Source organism: Cucurbita moschata, unplaced genomic scaffold (genome assembly GCF_002738365.1).
Source record: "Cucurbita moschata cultivar Rifu unplaced genomic scaffold, Cmos_1.0 Cmo_Scf00001, whole genome shotgun sequence".
Lineage (NCBI taxonomy): Eukaryota > Viridiplantae > Streptophyta > Magnoliopsida > Cucurbitales > Cucurbitaceae > Cucurbita > Cucurbita moschata.
This window is the reverse complement of record NW_019268517.1, coordinates 3,367,933-3,387,778: the sequence shown is the minus strand read 5'-3', so window position 1 is coordinate 3,387,778 and position 19,846 is coordinate 3,367,933. Positions and strand designations below refer to the sequence as shown.

Below are 19,846 nucleotides of genomic sequence, written 5' to 3'. Positions count from 1 at the left end.
CTTTTTTTTTTTTTTTTTTGTAAGATACTTCTCTACACACTGCTCATGACTAGTGGGACCTAAACTTCATGATACTATTTTACACACGGTTTACGCATGTGTACATAAACTCACTAGGTGAGTTTATTAATGTACCTCTAGGCCTAATTATAAGCTAGCATAAGCTCAAGTTGTAATAATTGATGCGTCGGAGAGCGGTCGTTACACACACGACCAAAAACCAACAAAAAGAAAGAATGAAAATAATGATGCGGTGTATTAGAGAAGTAATCTATGATCCCGTTTTTCATCATTTTCACTCTTAACATGGGTTTATGTCCTAAATATGCTCCTATGACCTTCAAATTGTATCATTATTACATGACATTAGACCCTTTCTAAAATTTCATATGCAACAGATGTCATCCGAAACCGGCCACACCTCGACACCCTTAAATACCGTTTCTTGCCAAAGTTCCAACCATTCTTGAAAACTAACACAATAAGGGACCTACCCAAAAAAATTTAGAAAATTTTGAGCTTGAAAAGGACATGAACCGAGCCCCAACCACAAACATTAAATATTCACAAATTAATAACAAAAATTTCATAAATCACATATTAAATATTCACCAGTCACAAACTCATTACAAAACCGTAATAACAAATGTCAAATATTCTTAGTTTTTTAAATAACTTTAAAAATAATAGATGAATTGGATTATAACCCTATTTTCGAGTTTATCGAGTTGACCAAACTTCAAACTTCAAACTTCAATTTTTTCAAAAATTAAACTCCGTCTAAAAAATTTAACCCAACACAGTTTTTGAAACAAGAATAATAATTTAATTCAAGTGAGTTGAGTTTACAATAATAATGATTTAGTTTCTCTTAAATTAAATTGCAATCGTAAAATTTTTTATCTTTATTATTTTCGGAGAAGTTATAATTTAATCTGAAAAAAAAAAAATTATAATTTACTGACTGCACATGCTTCCTTCTCGTGACGGCTAGCGATAAACCCTTCTTCCCATTCGTTCCGGACGCTTTCTCTTAAACCCCATTCCTCTGGTTTTTCCCCTTTTTGTTTGGAATCTTTGCCGCCCGCTATCTCTTTCTTCATCCCCTTTGTGCTGCGATTCTTCGTTTGTTCTCTTCTTTCAGCTGCCACATTGATACGCTTTGTTGTCTAGGGTTAACGATTTCATAAATTGGACCAGCAATTTACGACCTCTGTGCTTCATAGCAGAAGATGGGGCCTGCATCAAAGAGGTCGAAAAAATCACAAGAAACTGAGAGTGAGTCTGAGGATTTTGAAGACATGCATGATTTGGAACTTTCGGTAAGTCGGTATGGTTTTGGTAGGAGGAATTTGTTTTCTTTAAATTTATAGCTTGTTTAATTGAGCTTTGTGACTAGACTGAGGAAGAGGAATACTTCAGCGTCGAAGATGGAAATTCAGGAGATGAAGAAGAAGTAGAGGAGGATGAGGAGGAGGATGAAGTAGAAGAGGAAGATGGAGAGGAGGAGGATGAAGTAGAAGAGGAAGATGGAGAGGAGGAGGACGGAGATTGGAGTGACGAAGAAGAAGCAGGTGGTGTGCAAAATGATGACCAAAAAGATGCAGAGATGGAGGAACTTGAGAAAGAATATATGCATCTTCGTCACCAGGAGCAGTAAGAAATTGTTAAATTCTTTCCATTGCTTCCTTTTACCCTTCATAAATCACTGCTTGTTAGAGAAAATTATGAATGAATGCGTAATTGTTGCCCTTCTAATTTCTCTTTCAGACTTCAAAATTGCATAGATATTGATTTTTTAAAGCCCACAGTTCAACGTTCTTCTGTAAATAATCTTTTTCATCAGAATTAATTATAGCAGAAACTATTAGTTAAAGATTTTCCTGTGTTCATTGTAAAGTTCTAGTCTCCTTTATTCTTAGGATCTTCCGGCATGTTTGAGAGTGACCAAAATTACTTTTGTTGGTTATTTTGAGCATGACCAAAATATGCCATTACTTCAAGTAATGTTTGTTTTTTGCATTCTCAATTTTTGATGTGTAGTTCTATTGAATTTTATCATCGTTTTCATTTTTGGTGCGCTCCAATTATTGTTTGAATCAGAGACATTTTGAAGAATTTGAAGCAACACAAGGATGAAGATCTTCTTAAAGGCCAAGCAGTGAAGAATCAAAGGGTATATCACTTTTTCTATGCTTCGATTCATGTTTTACTGAAAGGTTTGATTTTATGTGCAACGGAATAGAATTAGCGAAGTTCTATTGTATTTTACAGTTTGGTGGACTATCTAATGTTCTCACAATATTTCCTTTCTGGTTTTAGGCTTTATGGGACAAAAGTCTTGAGGTTAGATTTTTGCTTCAAAAGGCATTCTCCAACTCAAATAGATTGCCAAAGGTAGCTAACTATCATTCTTTACATCTAGTTTCTATTATATTTTCAAGTGAAAGTTTTGTTCAAAATAGTTTATGATTGTGCAGGAGCCAGTTAAGTCTTCATTTTGTAAATTAGATAAGGATGTTGAGGTGGCATATTCAGATTTGATCACGTCGTCAAAGAATACTTTAAATTCTTTATTGGAACTACAAGAGGTATAATTTTTCATATTACATTGTACCTTCTATCTATGATGCTCATGGCCTGTATCTCTTATTTTAACTCTGTGGTTCTCTTTTACGACAGGCTTTACTTGAAAATAATAAGCATATCGCCCAAGCTACCGATGGTATGGAAACTTTCATCTCTTTATCTTGTATACTACATAAATTTTATCATGCATAGCCTGCTGAGATGGAGAAGTGGGCATTAACTTTGATGGGATTGTTGGGTTCACTTACTGTGTATCCGTTCATAAATAGGAGCTCAGATTATAATTATGGCAGTGGCTTGTTAGGTCAATTATACACAGTTAATCTATTCTTGGAAGTTATGCTGGGCATTATTATTATACTTTTATGGTTTGTTACTGCTAGTGCCACCATTTGTTTCCAGAAATCTTTACATCTTGAAATTATTTAAGACAACCGTGCTTCTTATGGACCTGTGAGATACCTCCAGAGCTTTTTCTTTTTGCACTCGTGATAACAAAAGCATTTGTTGCATGCGTGACCCATTAATAGTGGCGCATGAGTTAACATTGACTGAGCTTTTCTTTGTTTTCTCTGGCCACTTCAATCCTCCTTCTATAGGCCATCCTGGAGTATCAGCTAACCGTTTGGAGTCTTCCAAAACCGTAGATGCTCAAAATGATAATGATGAAGATTGGTCCCAAGTTGCTCAGATGCATCAAAGGTGCTCCTCTTTCTCTGAACAAAGCACCATTATGCTTGACTTATATTCACCTTTTCTGAAAATTAGTATAGTTACATATTTTTTTAGCCAGTATAGATTAATCAAACAATTTTGCTGAAGGATTAGGATGTGCGGTGGTCTAAGACAAGTGTGCACAAATAGGGCATTATATGTTGATATATGCTTTTATATGGCAGAGAAGCAACCTCTGTATTTTTTGTCTTTGCTGTTGCAGACTTGATGTTATATTTGACGACTTAAGCAAAATGCTTTTGTTCTTCTTTGTTCAATTTCCTCACTGAAGCATGCTGTCTCTCTTCCCAACAATGTAGAGGAACATTGAAATAAGACTGAAGTAAAGATGAAAATATGAATAGTTAGACTTCCAAAGATGGGAGTAAGGGAGACGGGAATGTATTTAGTGATGAATGATTTAATTTATCAGGTCTTTGCTATTTGATTTTGTAGTTCTTCTTTTAAACGAGAATATTAAATGAAAACAAACTGCTTTCGAATGGGCTCTTCATCATGAGCCATTTGTTTTATTCTTTCGTTCTTATGTGTCTGTGTCAATGTGAGATCCCACGTCAGTTGGAGAGAGGAACAAGCATTCCTTTAGGGTGTGGAAACCTCTCCCTAGTAGACACGTTTTAAAACCGTGAGACTGACGGCGATACGTAATAGGCCAAAGCGGACAATATCTACTAGCGGTGGGCTTGAGCTGTTACAAATGGTATCAAAGCCAGACACCGAGCGGTATGTGAGCGAGAACGTTAGCCCCCAAGGGGGGTGGGTTGTTACAAATAGTATCAGAGCCAGACACCGAGCGGTGTGCCAGCGAGGATGCTAGGCCTCCAAGGGGGTGGATTGTGAGATCCTACATCGGTTGGAGAGGAGAACAAGCATTCCTTATACGGGTGTGGAAACGTCTCCCTAGTAGATGCATTTTAAAACTGTGAGCCTGATGACGATTCATAGTGGGCCAAAGCAGACAATAACTACTAGCGTTGGGCCTGAACTATTACATTTAACCCACTGAAGTAGCTTCACGTTTTCAAGTGTTTCTATCTCTGAAATTATTTGACTGGTTGCCTTCAACTCTCTTCATGACTGTGTATGAAGATTTTAAATGATGGTTATAAATGAATATTACCTGAGGATTTATGTAGCTTCTAAGGAATGGATGTTGAGAAAGACATACACGTTGGTAATATTGCAGGATAGGAGCTTTCAGAGACAAGTCAATTGACAAATGGCATAGGAAGACACAAGTTACAACAGGTGCTGCAGCTATTAAAGGGAAATTGCAGGCCTTTAATCAGGTCAGGTCCTGCTTGCTATGTATCCTTGCTTGCTTGCTTTGTGTGAAAAATTGCAATACTAAATTATCATGTTGACGGTAACAGAATATTAGCGAACAAGTAGCTTCATATATGAGAGATCCAAGTAGGATGCTTAATCAGATGCAGCTAAGGAGATCAACCGTACACGTTTTTGGGACGGTAACAACAAGCAACTCATTATTCTACAGTATTCTGTGTCCTTTCTCCTAATACTACCAATGCTAATGCTTTTATTGCTATTTTGCATGGTGATGACAGGTTCTTACCGAAGCCGAGACCAAGGAGCAAGTAATTCTGTCTGTTTATGTTTCTTTCTTTCGATATGCCTCAGAAATTTTTATGTTATCTTTACTCTTAACAACTTCACTGTGGTTAGGAAGCACAAGCTGAAGGAGGAGATACTGAACTTCTGGAGGACTCTGAATTCTATCAGCAATTATTGAAGGAATTCTTTGAGACGATTGATCCAAATTCATCTGGTACGGATTCTCTCATATCACACACTCTTTGGGCTTAATTTTAAAATAAAATTGAATTACCATGAAAAAGAACTATATAAGAGGTGTGGATGTTGATAGTTGGGGTGAATGTGTGAACAGAGACGGTGTTTTATGCATTGAAAAAGATGCAAACGAAGAAGAGAAAGATAGTCGATCGGCGAGCCTCGAAGAGTCGTAAGATAAGGTGGGAGTTTGATCATTTTGGGTTGGCATTTTGATTGTTGGTATGATAATATTGATTCGATTCGATTTGAATACTTGTTGTAGATACAATATCCACGAAAAGATAGTGAACTTCATGGCTCCTATGCCTGTGGATCTTCACCAAGCCACTCCCAAACTAGTCAACAACATTTTTGGTTTGAAACAACACAAGTCGGCTACTACCACGGCTGTTTAGCGCATCTGTTCCGCCCTACATTTTTGTACTTTTTTCATTTTACTTTTTTATTCAGCTCCTTGGTTCTTTACACTACCATTACTAAGTTCATGAGTATGTTATAAACGTTTTCGTTCGAGTTAGAAAGTTTTGTTCACCTCTAATCTAATGCGTGGAAATAACAATATTATACATCTTTGTCTATTCCTTTATTTTCTCTGCGAACTTCGACATTTTTTAGATGTTTTTATCGGTGTTATTGTACTATAAAAATTGAAATATTTGAGTACAATATCGACATTCTTTAGTCAGTCTAGGTTTGACTAGGACATCAGCCAAGCCTTTGATACCATAAAAAAAAAAAACATAATTCAAATATGTTTTTATAAATGATATTTAAATACAATTTTGAATTGCATATTGTAAGAATTTTTCATTTGTAATTATATTTTATCAATGATGGTTAGAGTTTGTAGCATGTGTTAAACAAAAATTATCAGACATTAGGTAGATTTTTGGTATTATTGAGATAATTATTATAAAAAATCTATTCCACCGTCAATTATACTATTTGAATAGTCTAAAATTATCGTAGCTTCTCCACCTATTTCGAAGACTACTTCGATATCAATGTGTTCTAATGAAAAGGATCAAACCTTTTCCTAAACTAGAACGAGGAAAAAAACCGAAAGCGAGCTCTTGGTGTCATTCCATCAAATATTTGAAAAGGTCGTATTTAATGGTCGGCAAGGCAATAGATTTCACTTCTACAATTGCCTCTCTAGCCGTTGCAAACACTGAGCGAGAGAAGTAAGAAACACCCAAACAATATTGTTACATGAGGATGCAATTCGTCAACCTAGGGAAGACAAAATCATCTAGCCCCCAGTAGATTAGGAATGCGAAGGCCTTTCTCCTTCGAAAAGGAGACGTTTTTCAAATCATATCGTACTCTTTGAATATATCCAACTATAAATTATAACATACGGAAAGAAAATGTAACAAAACATAACAAAACATATAGTGAAAATGTAACTAAATATATAAATAATGAAGCAACCCATTCAAATCTTTCATGAATTACAAGAAATTTAACTTGCATGACCAGGAAAAGAAAGAAATATAAAAAGTGGAAAAACAAGATTGACAAATCAGCACCAGGAAGGATGGAAGTTTCCTAAATGAAGAAGAAATTAGTACTCAAGGAAGGTTATGAACATACACAAGTACTCGGTACACTCAGACAAGTACCCAATTATAATGATGATACAGAAAGTAATCAGCCTCTTCTTGAATCTTTAACCATCCGAAGTGCAGTCTGAGCCGAAGACTCGACTCGACTCGTGATCAAAGACTTTGAAGCACTTCAAAATCCAAGATTTCATGAATAGTATAAACAAAAACTCATTCATCTCGTGTTCTTGGACGAATACCCAAACCAGTTCTGATATTAGCTCCTACTTCCATCACGTCTTCAACCTGATACAACACAACATACCAAACCCACAAATTTGTATTCAAACACTTGACTTCAGCAAGAATTTCCAGATTACATTGCTTCTCCAAACATATTCTTTCTTACATAAATCAAGATCAAGCCCCTGATTTTGGGTGAGGAATGACAATAATGGCTTCATTTGGTTCATCCATAAGAGCAACAAGAAATCAGAACACTGCTTAAACACATTTTGATAGTGATTTACAAACGCAGTAAGAAAATTTCTACAAAGGCAATGAGCTGAGGCTGATCTGAAAATAATTTCTCTTCCACTACCCAACAACAGCAACCATTATTAGATTGGATGAAAACAATGCTCGTTACTGAAGTTCTTTTATAAGTTCAGTCTATCATGGCATCAATGCTCAAATCATGTAAAAAAAATGTCTAAATTCAATCAAGAACATACCTGAATTTCACAGCAACATCAAGCTAAGTGAGAAAATGCTCGAAATTAATAGCAAGATGATTAATATCAGCTGCAAAGAATCCAACACAGCCTAAAAATCTAAAACCTACAAAAATATTTTTCTTCTTAATCAATGGACGCGAATTCTGATTCGATCAATTGTTTCCAATTTCAGTGTTTCGATCAAACTGAGAGTTAAAAACTAAACAAATTCACCACATGCGACGAATAAAATTTGGCTTGAGAGTTAATTCTTCAGAGGACGACACGAGTTCAAAGCCAACTTAATCAGAGTTGCGCAATTAACCTCTAAACCAATCCAAATCAGGGGGAGGGAAGGAGAAGAAATGCAACTACTAGATGCAGAATAGGAAATAAGGTGAAGTAAACCTTGTGGATGCCGGCGGCCTTTAAGGAAGCGATGGCGGACGAGGCGGCAGCGCCGACGAAAAGCGAAGCAACGGCGAAGGCCTTAAAGGGCATGAGGCTAGAATCGCCAATAACTCCTCGCCGGAAAGAGGCGATACCCCAACCGAACTGCGTCGCGCCGGCCAAGGCCCACCACCAATGGGCGTTGCTACCACCGTCGCTCCCTCCGTTCTCCACCATCTCTCTTTCCCTGCTTTCGCCTTTCTCTTTTCCCCATTCTGTCGCCGTCGCCGTCAACGATTTAGAACCCGTGTAGACCATTGTAAATGGGCCTGAGCCTGGGCCTAAACTTTCTGATTGAGCCCAAATTCTTCTGATATAGCCCAAATTCTCGCTGCTATTTTCTGGTATTATTGAAATATAAGTTTAATCCCTCTCATAAACTTTAAATATTTCTTCAAATTTTTTATTTTTCATTTAATAGAGCCTTGAATTTTAAAAATAATACATATTTAATTGTTTTAAAATTTTAATTAATTTATTAGATATAAAATTGAATTTCAATTTTCAATTTTATGTCCAATTAACCTATAAATTTTTTAAAATTTAACATTCCAAAATTTACTATTCATTTAGTTAAAAAAAACATATTATATATATATATATAAATAAAAAGTTCATGTTAAATATTTTTTTAAATTCATAAATTAAATAGACATAAAGTTAAAATATAAACTTCTAATTTACTATTTTTATTAATTTTCATGTAATTTTCAGTAATATTTTATAAATTAATTTTTAAAGTTCTGCCAAACCTTTTATTTCCATTTTGTCTTCGTTTGGACAATTTTGGTATATTTTTTTTTTCTTAAAGCTTTAGAATCTCATGCTACCAAAAAAAGTCTCTGACTTTAAATTTTATAATAATTTTTTTCTTCAAAAGAAAAAAAAAAGCCATTAATACTTTAAAATTATATATTTTCGCCTTTTTCTTTTCTCTTTTTTTTTTCTTGGGTCAATTTTTTAAAATATGTAATAATCCTATAATTATTTGGGGGAAAAAAAGATAATTTAATAATTATTTTTCTCGTATATTCCATGAAAAATAATTTATTAAAAATAAATGAGATGAAATTGTGATTTTTTTTTATTAAATAAATAATAATGTAAAGATGATTTGGAGAAGGGGGAAGGCGCGTGGGGAAAGAGTATCCAATGATTGTTGACTGTCTGGAGAAGGAGAGACAAGTCAACACACACGTGTGCAATGATGGGACCATGTGTTGTCCCCTCCTGCACGTGACCCCCACTCCTCCTTCCCCACCTTCTCTCTCTCTCCTCTCCCCACCGGACTTTCAACTTTCCCCTCACGCGCCGCCCACTTTAATCTTCTCTTTCCAACGTGGTAAAAGTCAATTTTTTACCTTACAAAATTTTAAATCTATTTAAATTCTAAATTTTTATAAAAATTATTTATTTATATTTTAAATTTAAATAAATCATTTTTCCTTTTTGTATCTTAAATTCGTAAATATTTTAAAATTTTAAATGGTCAATTTTTTAAAAAAATTTAAAAATGGTTGATTTTTTTTTTAATATCTTTATTGATGAAATATTGAAGATATTATTGAATATCTGACTTCTAAGTTAAGACATGTGTCATTTATTTGGTAGGTTAATATTGACTTTTTGAGTCATAAATCACATGAGTATACTAATTGAGTTAAAAAAAAAAACCTTTTAAACCAACCCGAATTTTCGAGTTGGTTAGGTTGGTGACTCGGGTTGGTTAGGTTGGTGACTTGAGCAATTCAAATAAAGTTCACAACTTAACTCAACCTAACTCTCTATTTTCAAGTTGGGTTTGGTTGAGTTATTCGATTGGTCACCTACCTATCAACAATACATATTACAGGGCACGATACATCATTAACACTAGTACAAACGTTAAACATTCTTAATATTGTAAAAATTAAGGTACGATTGGATTATAGTCCTATTTTTTGGGTGGTCAGGTTGATTCGATAAAAAAAAAAAATGTCAACCAGCAAACTAAATTGGATCTTCGATTTTTCAAAATTCAACCCAACCCGATCATTATAGTTTATGTTGAATAATCTAAATTAATCAGGTCATCAAATCATATAAACATCCATACCCCTAACCCTAAAGTGTTAATCACTCTATCTCGTATTCATTAGCTTATAACACGTGAATTGGAAACGTGGACCAGTTGAAAGCACGAAAGTAGGTCAAATTGTATGGTTTTTATTTGTGATTGAAAAATTAAAAATAATTTTTTAAAAAAGGGATGGAAATAACATAAACTTAATGAAGCTGCAGTACAAGTTGCCATGAATTAAATTTGTAATTCCTGACCACTGACAATGACATATCCTTAGGGCTATAATTATTTGAAAAAGACAATTTCTGATACAAATTTTTAAATTTTTAAAATTTTAAATTGTTATAAGCTTTAATGGGAGACAGTCTATAGACCAAACAACTTAAATTTATATCCCTTTCAAAATTAAAATATAAAATACAAATTAACTTATATCTATAATTAAAAATTAAAATCATGTTTTACCTACAAATAAACTAATCCAACCCTACTTTTAACGTTTATAACCAATATTAATAATTCACTGTGACTTGTAAATATTTGATATTCTAGATTTATAAGATATTAATTATTAATGTAAAATTTAAATAAAAATGAGAGAAACGCTAAATTTAAGAATAATAATAATAATAATAAAAGTGCTTCTTATATAAATTTTAAAAATAAAGTATATATTTAATTATTTTATGATCTAATTTCTCCCCCATTTTTTTTTATTATTGTTGTTAATTTTATTTTCAAACCTGTTATAGTTAAAAAAAATAATAATAATAATAAATTAATTTATAGTTCTCTAGATGGCGACGTTTTTATTTATTTATTTATATTTTTAAGAAGGATTTCAAATTTTGGGAAAAAGAAAAAGAAAAAAAAAATAATAATAATAAAGGTGGGCCTAGGGGAATCGGTTTCCCAAGGTTTGATTGATGGGAAAGAGTAGCCTTCCATCGTAATCAAGATTCTAGAAGCTTTTCTTCAAATTGGTCCACACATTCTAGATAATAGACTTCTAAAATAACCCCTTTTTATTTATTTAATTTATTATTATCGAGTATTTTAAAAAATACTCGGTAGTAACCTCACTATTGGAATTAAAAATGCATAGACAAGCAATCATGGTGAGACCGTTTAAAAACATTTCATGGTCTTTAACTTAGTCTGAACAAAAATTGGATGTGTAGTACTTTGGACCCACTAACATGGTCGTATACATACCCTTGGAACTACCCTTCAGTTAGTGCACACTCACGTTATCGTAGTCATAGAAAGAAAGAAGGCTGCATAATATCATAACATATATAGATACCATAATGTATACGGTCATCATAGCAATAAAATATCGCGATGCACGTGACAATAAAAAATGTGTGAGATTTTTATAGCTTTAAATCATTATATAAGCTTATGATGTAGGTCGTACATTCGCTCTTGCATAAACATAACTTTCGTGAATGCATACATGGTGTAAAATATTTCGTAATCCTGAATTAATCTTGCTAACATATTGTGCATGACATAACATATAGAGATATTATGCATCATACGACATGGAAGTCACAACAAGATCCATAACTTAACGTCAAGATCTCCTAGCCTAACTTACAATACAACATAATGTGACATAAGTCATAGCATTACATAACATAATACGTGTCATACATTCATAAAATACGACACATGGAAGGTCACAGAGTACGTACCCTCTATACTTCATTCAATTCACCCAACAAAGTGAATAACACGATCACTAAACTGTGTCTTAAAATCTAAGTCAACTTAGGTAAGTCCACAACGCCATATTAGAATAGGTTGAGTTTCAACCATTTAATAATGAAACCTCTAATTTAACTTAAAATATTTTAAATTGACTAAACAGTAGTCGTAGCACATCAAGTGCCTTTGGAAAGGTCAACCGGTGCAATTATTTCATGCGTAAACTCATAAACATTAATTAAATGAGACATGTAACATGTGCAAAGTCATAAACATTTATGAATATATTAATCTTTGCTGAATTTATTCCTTAAAAAATGCATTAATTATGGGATATAAAAAAATAAAAAGAATTTGTGGGGTATTATTTAATTTGAATGATGAGTCACACCAATCCTTCATACTCTTTTTCATGACAATTACTGCCACAATCAATTTTCCCTCATATTTATTAAATTTTAATTTTTTTTAAAAAATATTTTGTTTACTTTTTTAACAAATAAAATAAAGTGTTTGTAAGTCATTGACTTTTTAAAGTATCTCTACCACTTTTGCTGAGTGGGAAAAAATAAAAAAAACATATAATTTATTAAAATAAATTATACCGATTATAGATAAAAGCAACTTGAATTGATAAAAAAAATAGAGTTCACTTGAATCAGGGTATACTCGTAGCCAGGTTGGGTGGGTTCGGTTGGCTTGTGACTAGAGCAACTTAAATAGAGTTCACAATCGAACCTAACTCACCCAACCTGAAAATAAAGGGTTATATTGAGTTTTGTCGGGTTGTTCTTTATAATTTAAATTAGATAGGTCAGATTCTCGGGGACGATCACTATCTTTTGACCATAAATCTATACGCCAATTAAAATTAAAAGAATATCGATTAATTAAAAAGTTATTCAAAATATTATATTCATTAATTTAATGAAAAATATATTTAATTATATTTATTAGACATAAACAAGAATGAAATTGGAGTCCAGAAGACAAATGTTGTGATTAAATATATATTTTATTAGAAGCCATCCTGTTTTTACAAACTCCACACGTGCTACCACGTCACGCGCGTGAGGTCCATCACGTGGGCCCTCCGTCATCTGAAAATCCTCTGGATATAACCAATTTGCCTCAATGCCTGTGGGCCCCATCTCCACGTGATTTTGAGTAGCACAATCATGAGCTGATAATTCATTGCGCGTGTTAATTACTCGAAGCGCGTGGCAAGTACTCGGTCAACGAGCGGGAAAGCCGCTTTTTCACCTTTTGTTTAAAACACAGTTAACCACGGTAAAACTTTTGTTTTGACTTAACCATGGTTAAAAGTAAAAACCCTAAGGAGAGCGATAAAAAAAAAAAGAAGAAAAAAAGAAAAGCCATTTTATCATGATTGAGCCAATAGGGTGTGTGTGTCATAAGTGATGATTAAATCTACACCCCTCGTGTCTCTCTCCCTCCCTCTACCTGTATATATAGTCCCATCCGCGCTGCAAACTAGCAGCAAAAGCTATGACATCTCTCTGCCGCACCGCCTGCTCATTTTCCCACCCATTTTCTTTTCTCTCTGCCGCACCGCCTGCTCATTTTCCCACCCATTTTCTTTTCTCTCTGCTTTCCCGGAATCCAAACACTAATTAATTACTACTACCACTACTCCTCCACTTCTCTCTCCTATATATTTTTCATCATTGCGTTTCCTTCTTTGTAGTGTGTTTTTGATTCTCTGTTCGTTCCAAAATGAGCGGGAGCGACGACGAGTTATGTCTCAGTTTGAGTTTAGGGTTTGGAGTTACGACTCAGCCGAGTTTCATCCACAGGCCTTCCAACTCCATGATTAATCACCTCCGTAGGAGCTCTTGGAAAGATGCGTTTCAAGTTTCTGGTAATTTCTTGATTTTGTGTTCTTCTCGTTTCATTGCGGTTTACTCTGGTTTTTTTTTGGAGTTTTTTCTGTTAGATCTGTGATTTTTGAAACATTATCGTTGTTTCTGATGGCGGATTTTGTTAATTTACGGTGTTCGTTTTTCGATTAAGTATCTGAATCGTTGTGTACTGTGTTATCATTTTGTTTGTTCAGATCGAAACGTCGATTCGAGGTCGTTTCTTAGGGGAATCGATGTGAATAGGCTGAGGACGGCGGTGGATGGCGAGGAAGAGAACGGCGTTTCATCTCCGAACAGTACGGTTTCTAGTATCAGCGGAAAGAGGAGCGAGAGAGAAGCCGTTGGAGATGAGGCGGAGGCCGAGAGAACCTCGTGCTCGCGAGGGAGCGACGATGAAGACGGCGGCGATGGTGACGGCGACGCCTCGAGAAAGAAGCTCAGGTTATCGAAGGAACAGTCGTTGGTTCTTGAGGAGACGTTCAAAGAGCACAACACGCTCAATCCAGTAAGTGGCAATCTGGTCATTTCATACTATTGTTCTCTTCACGTCGCGTTAATGAATAGTGGCAATTTCGGTAGTTATTTGGGTTTAAGAAGGGCGTTTTAGTCAATATTTGGTTAAAGACCTAACCTCCAGTTTAACGAAAGCGTTATTAAGTTAGTCAATATTTAATTAATTAATTAATTATTTATTTCTAAACGTCAGAAGCAAAAGCTGGCTCTTGCAAAACGGCTGAGTCTGAGACCAAGACAAGTGGAGGTGTGGTTTCAAAACAGAAGGGCAAGGTGAGTAAATTAATTCCGTATCCAGGGGTAGAATCGTAATATCCGAAGGAGTAGTTGCTTTCATAATTAATAAATGCTCTGCCACTGCATTTAAGTGTGAAGGTCAAAACTGTCATAGGAAGATTGTTGCATCCATCATCAATGATATTCTTTTTCTTCATTACAGATATGAGAATATCCCAAAAACTGCCATTGCCATTTGTTCAAGTGCTCCACGTGATCATTCTTTAATTTAAAACTTGTATAATATTTCATCATCCATTTTTGTCTGTTTTCTTTACCAAGTAAGGATTTGAATTTTTTATGGCGTTACGGGTAATGGTTAATGTGCAGGACCAAGTTGAAGCAAACAGAAGTGGATTGTGAGTACTTGAGGAGGTGCTGTGAGAATCTAACAGAGGAAAACAGAAGGCTACAGAAGGAGGTGCAAGAGTTGAGGGCACTCAAGCTTTCTCCGCAGCTCTATATGCACATGAACCCTCCTACCACTCTCACTATGTGCCCGCAGTGTGAGCGTGTGGCGGTTTCCTCGTTCTCGTCGACGTCAGCTGCTTCGACTCGCCATCCAGTAGCAGCTGGAATGCAGCAGCGACCCTCGATGCCCATTGCCCCGCAGGCGGTGTTGCCGATCCAACGTTGATGGTTTCTTGTGGGGGGTTTGGAGAATATTGGGTAGTTCTGTCCTTAACAAAACGTAGTTAGATTATGCAGAGTGGGGGAGAGGAATGGACAATGAAATGATAGATTTGGATGGTCAATTGAAGATTGAATGGAGAACCTTTTCTTCTTCTTCACAAAACAATACAAATTTTTAAAACAATGAGCAGTCAAACAGAGATGTAATTTATAATTTTTCATGTAACTGACAGTTAATAAGAAGATACTGTGAAACGAAAGGGATTATGAACACAACCACTACCACTGATGTTAGCTGTGTTCTTGGTCAGATGCTCCCTAAGATGAATATGGATGCGTACACTATGAAATTGATTATGACATTTATGTTTGTCATGATGATACGACGGCCACTATTCTTTTTGTGTGTCCGACAACAGCTCGTCAACAAAGTGCTAGTCCGACCAGCAAGGTTAAGGGGTGTGCGAGTGTAACGCCCGCTCATCGTCAACACGATTAACAGGAGTTACCATCATCCACGACAACATACTCTAACACCCAACCATAATCTCAAAATATTTTTAAAAAAAAACTTCCAGTAAAACATTTAAAATCGGTGCTATTTTAAACTTAAAACAACCGAAGTGAATTCTTGACAGCGAAAACATAAATATACAAAACAGACACAGACATGGATTCCCAGTAGTCTTCAGTCCGCTGGTCTCGTCCTCGGTTGGCCTGCACCATCTAAATCTGGAAAGAAAAGTTATAATAATTTTGATGAGTAATTAGATTACTCAGTAAGTAGCTAGCTTATCATTCAAGAGTTCATAACTAATCTTTCCAGATGTTTTTAGGTTTTATTCATCATTGACTCCTAGTTCTCTTACTAGGGTCATCTATTCGTTAATGAGGTATCTCAGCTACCTCCAGCTAGGTTACTGACTCTCTCTCGATATGCTTATCTAGAATTTTCGGACTCGTATGTAAGACTCGCTCTCGGTCAAATACGGTCCGTCTACTAATTGCTCTGGCGGCCTGTTTATCTCATATACCAACGGTCAGGAGTACTCATGCTCCCTGACTTAGCACACAGCGCGTTGGCCAGGAACTCCGCGGGAATTAGTAGACTATCATACTCAGTAAATAAGCCATAGCTCAACCACCAATAAGCATATCTAGAGTCATAACCTTTCCATTAACATGCATAACATACTCACAGTTACTGCATGCTTTCATACATGTATCATGATCAACACGTAGAACATTCTGACAATCGTTTATATCACGCTTACATCACAGGCAAGCAGTCACAATATACAATAAACACAAACTATCATCAAAGCTCATCATAACTTATTAAGCTCTTAATCAGGTAAACAACATACTCACATGTTGTAAAACAAGTTAAGAACTAGTTCAAAGGTCGATACGCTACTTACCTGGTTTCGAATCCCTTTCTCTCTTGATTGTACATTTAATAGGGTATTTCCACACAATTCCTTCCAATTAGACCTATATTTCACCATTTTCACGGTAAGTATAGGTCAATCTAGGTAGAACAGGTCAAAACAAATCGAACGAAACAAACCGGGAACCGAACTGATGCTTCACGCGCCTCACGCGCCTCTGTGTGTCTGTCCCACGCGCCAGGAGCACGCCCAGTCGCACGCCCAGTCGCGGCCCTCACGCGCCTGCGTGTAGTGCACGCGCTCCTTCTTCTTCCTTGCGTTTTTCTGAAATTTTCCCCTTTTCTGTTAATACCTACTATATCCCGAAGCCATATCCTCCTTCTACGGTTCGAATTTCATCCTGATTCCTTCTACAAATTTGTAGATCTCCTTATTACGTTTCTAACAAGCCCTATATCATAACTTATTATACAATACGAACCAAAATATCGAGATTTAAAGGTTCGGTGATATGGGTTTTTCGTTACCTTCGAATCACCGTCCGATTCAGCTCGTGGCCGTATCCCCTTCCCCAAATGATTCCTCAGCAACAACTCCTCTTTCTTTACCCTCGATTAATGTCCAATTTTAAGCAACCAAAACTCGAATTCTCAAAAATTTCCTCCTCTGTTTTCTGGGTTTTTCGCTAATCACCATTCTTTGTTTTTCTTCTTTTTTTAAAAACCTAATACAGCCCTAGAAGGGGCTCGCGTCTGATGCGATTGCATTATAAGGTCGCAATTGAACAGAAGTTTTTTTTATTTGGAATATTTTGATTACGTTTCCACATCCTCTATCTTCCTCTCTTTTCTTTCTTTTCCCTTCACACCTGTCCATTCTTCCTTTCTCCATGGCAGCAGCTTCAAGCTGCTGCTGTCTTCTTCTTCTTTTCTTCTTTTTCTTTTTTTTTTTTTTTTTTATTATTATTTTTATTATTATTATTATTATTTATTATTTATTTATTTATTTTTATTTTTATTTAATTAATTTATTAATTTATTAATTTATTTATTATTTTCGGGTTATTACAGCGAGCCTGCTTGGTGGGTCCACGTTTGCATGTGTGGGTCGTGTGTAGAGAAGTATTATACATCCAACTTAGCCGGACTAGAATGCCGCCTAAAGGAATGAAATGATGTTTTAAATGATAGGTCTCACCATGTTATATGTGTTCGTATTCCACGACATTAATAATGGGTCACTAACTCAGTATTTCTTAAAATACTAAAGCCATATATTAGTCTTACGTTTCAAGTAAAGGCAAGACACCATTGTACTTACCTTTCAAGTAAAGGCAAGACACCATTGTACGAATGACGGAGGCGATGCATGAAAACCATAGAAAGGTAGTTGCATTTCATCTTATTATATAGTCTTAGATTAGATTAAGGACAATGTTTTATTTTTAAAGTATAAGTTCATGACATCTTTTATGAACTATTTAAAAGGAATGTTTTCTGCATGAAAAGGTCACGTCATGCATATGGTAGTAGCTCTATTTCAATAAGAAAATAAGATCGTTACAATAATATACATGTCCATATAAATAATAATGTTTATAAACAATATACTATATGGTAAATATTTATATTATATAGTTTAACACATGCACCATATACATTTTACATAGTTTACCGTACATATTTATATCAAATTATATAAATATAAACTATCAATTTGAAAAGAAAAAAAAAATAAATACAAAATACAAAATGCATGTAAGTTTGCAACCAACTATTTAGGATTTTATACGGTTTTATATGATCTGAGTTAGGTTGGGTTGACTAATTTTTTTGACCCAAACAAAAGTTCGGATTGGTTGGATTGGTAACTTTCAATCCAACCCAAATTTTTTTACAACCGAACCCAACACAACCTTTTATTTTCAAGTTGGGTTGTTGAGTCGTTAATTTTTTAAATTTTTTTTAAAAAATTTTATTTATCCACCGAAAGGATATTAAAGGTTCACAAACAAACATAAATCAATCGTAAATTGTTACCTCCTAACATACTTCAATATTATCATAGAACAACTAAATACCGGCACTTCTTGAGAATCAGTTAGAAAATATAAGAATAAATTATGAAATTTAAAAACCATACAAATGATTAATTTAAAAAACTATAACTAATAAAAATAAATAAAAATAAAAAATAATGTAGAATTTTACTTATATTAAAATAAATTTACTTATATTGGAGGCTCCTAAATTATCATAAAATTAAAAAAAAAAATGTGTAAATTGTGATATAATAATATTGCAATAAATACATTCAATTTTAGAATTACTTAAGTCTTGGTTTTAACAAAATTTCAAATCTATTAACACTCATTATTTATTTACGGCTATTTTTTAATTTATTAATAAGAGTGTATTTTAAAATAATATAAAAGGTATAAATAATTATTTTTTAATTTATTAAATAATCTGTTAAAAAATAGTATGAAAGATTGAGGTGGAGAAATATAAAATATATAAAAAAACTAAATAAAATAAATTAAAATAAATAAAAAATAATAAAGTAATAAAAAAAATAAACAAAATAATAAGAGAAGAACGTAAACAAAATAATAATGTATGAAATATTGAGGTGGAGAAATATAAAATATATAAAGGAAACTAAATAAAATAATATAAAATAAATTAAAAATAATAAAATAACCAAAATAATAAAGAGAAAACCTAAACAAAATAATAATGGTCAGTTGTAGTAAGCCCACGTTGCCATTCTAACACACTTATGAATACGCTAAATTTCTTAATGTATTTTATAACATTTTTTCGGTTCAAGTCAATTTGAGGTTTTTGTCCTGTAACCTCGAAACCGAATCGAGCCAATTCAGATTCAAGAAAATAATTCAACCCAACTTGAAATACTAGTTCAATCCAACCCAACCCAACCCAGTCCTTGTAATTCGAGTTGGGTTGGTCTGAATTATCGGATTAGATGTAAATTTCTACAAGTAATACATATAAAAAATAGTGCTCGAGAATGATATAGACTTTTGAAAACCGACGGAAACTCAAGGAAAGAAAATAGAGAATTTAAAATATAATCAATGGAACAAAATTTTATAATATTTAAAAACTTGAAATTTCATTAAATCATTAGGTTTTTTTTTTCTCTCCATGGCTACAGTAACTATCAATTCTTTTAAGTATTTCTTAGCCAACATATCTTCAAAATCAATCTCATTCAAATGTGGTATACATTAATAAATGTACATTTCCTTTTGTAATGACTCACTTTTCGTGGTGCACGAGCCAACCTTCACTAACTAACGTGGAATATTGGAAAGACACAGTAAATTTAATACTTTTAAATCGTGCAGGAATATAATTTAAATTAATTCAATCATAAGATCAAACTTACAAAATAGGACGGAGACACAATATAAGCAAATACAAGTCGTAAAGTTTGAAAAAGCCTAGATACATATTTATCTCGACTCCTATAACTCTACAGCCCTTGCATCGGACTA

General features: G+C 34.1%; 3 protein-coding genes across 4 annotated transcripts; 2 read left to right on the top strand and 1 right to left on the bottom strand.

The window, feature by feature from the left end:
* The first annotated feature begins 987 nt into the window (after positions 1-987).
* On the top strand, positions 988-5,717 carry LOC111449103 (putative uncharacterized protein DDB_G0270496). Its single transcript, XM_023088973.1, has 13 exons — positions 988-1,322; positions 1,400-1,656; positions 2,104-2,176; positions 2,323-2,397; positions 2,481-2,591; positions 2,683-2,725; positions 3,189-3,291; positions 4,511-4,613; positions 4,698-4,793; positions 4,893-4,922; positions 5,011-5,113; positions 5,234-5,318; positions 5,402-5,717. Exons 1-13 carry the CDS (start codon positions 1,233-1,235, stop codon positions 5,532-5,534), a joined length of 1,302 nt encoding a protein of 433 aa, XP_022944741.1. The 5' UTR covers positions 988-1,232; the 3' UTR covers positions 5,535-5,717.
* Positions 5,718-6,564: 847 nt separating this feature from the next.
* Positions 6,565-8,113, bottom strand: LOC111446882. 2 transcript variants are annotated; one of them, XM_023085809.1, is made up of 2 exons: positions 7,811-8,113; positions 6,565-6,992 (listed from the first exon to the last, which is right to left on the bottom strand). In XM_023085809.1, the coding sequence occupies exons 1-2, from the start codon at positions 8,108-8,110 to the stop codon at positions 6,918-6,920; spliced, it is 375 nt and encodes a 124-aa protein (XP_022941577.1). In that variant the 5' UTR covers positions 8,111-8,113; the 3' UTR covers positions 6,565-6,917. The 2 variants fall into 2 exon arrangements, with proteins under 2 accessions (XP_022941577.1, XP_022941569.1); XM_023085801.1 differs by lacking the exon at positions 6,565-6,992 and adding an exon at positions 7,026-7,144.
* Positions 8,114-13,154: 5,041 nt separating this feature from the next.
* LOC111454497 (homeobox-leucine zipper protein HAT3-like) lies at positions 13,155-15,114 on the top strand. The gene is made up of 4 exons (XM_023095994.1): positions 13,155-13,509; positions 13,705-14,015; positions 14,217-14,296; positions 14,630-15,114. The coding sequence occupies exons 1-4, from the start codon at positions 13,365-13,367 to the stop codon at positions 14,934-14,936; spliced, it is 843 nt and encodes a 280-aa protein (XP_022951762.1). The 5' UTR covers positions 13,155-13,364; the 3' UTR covers positions 14,937-15,114.
* Positions 15,115-19,846: the final 4,732 nt, after the last annotated feature.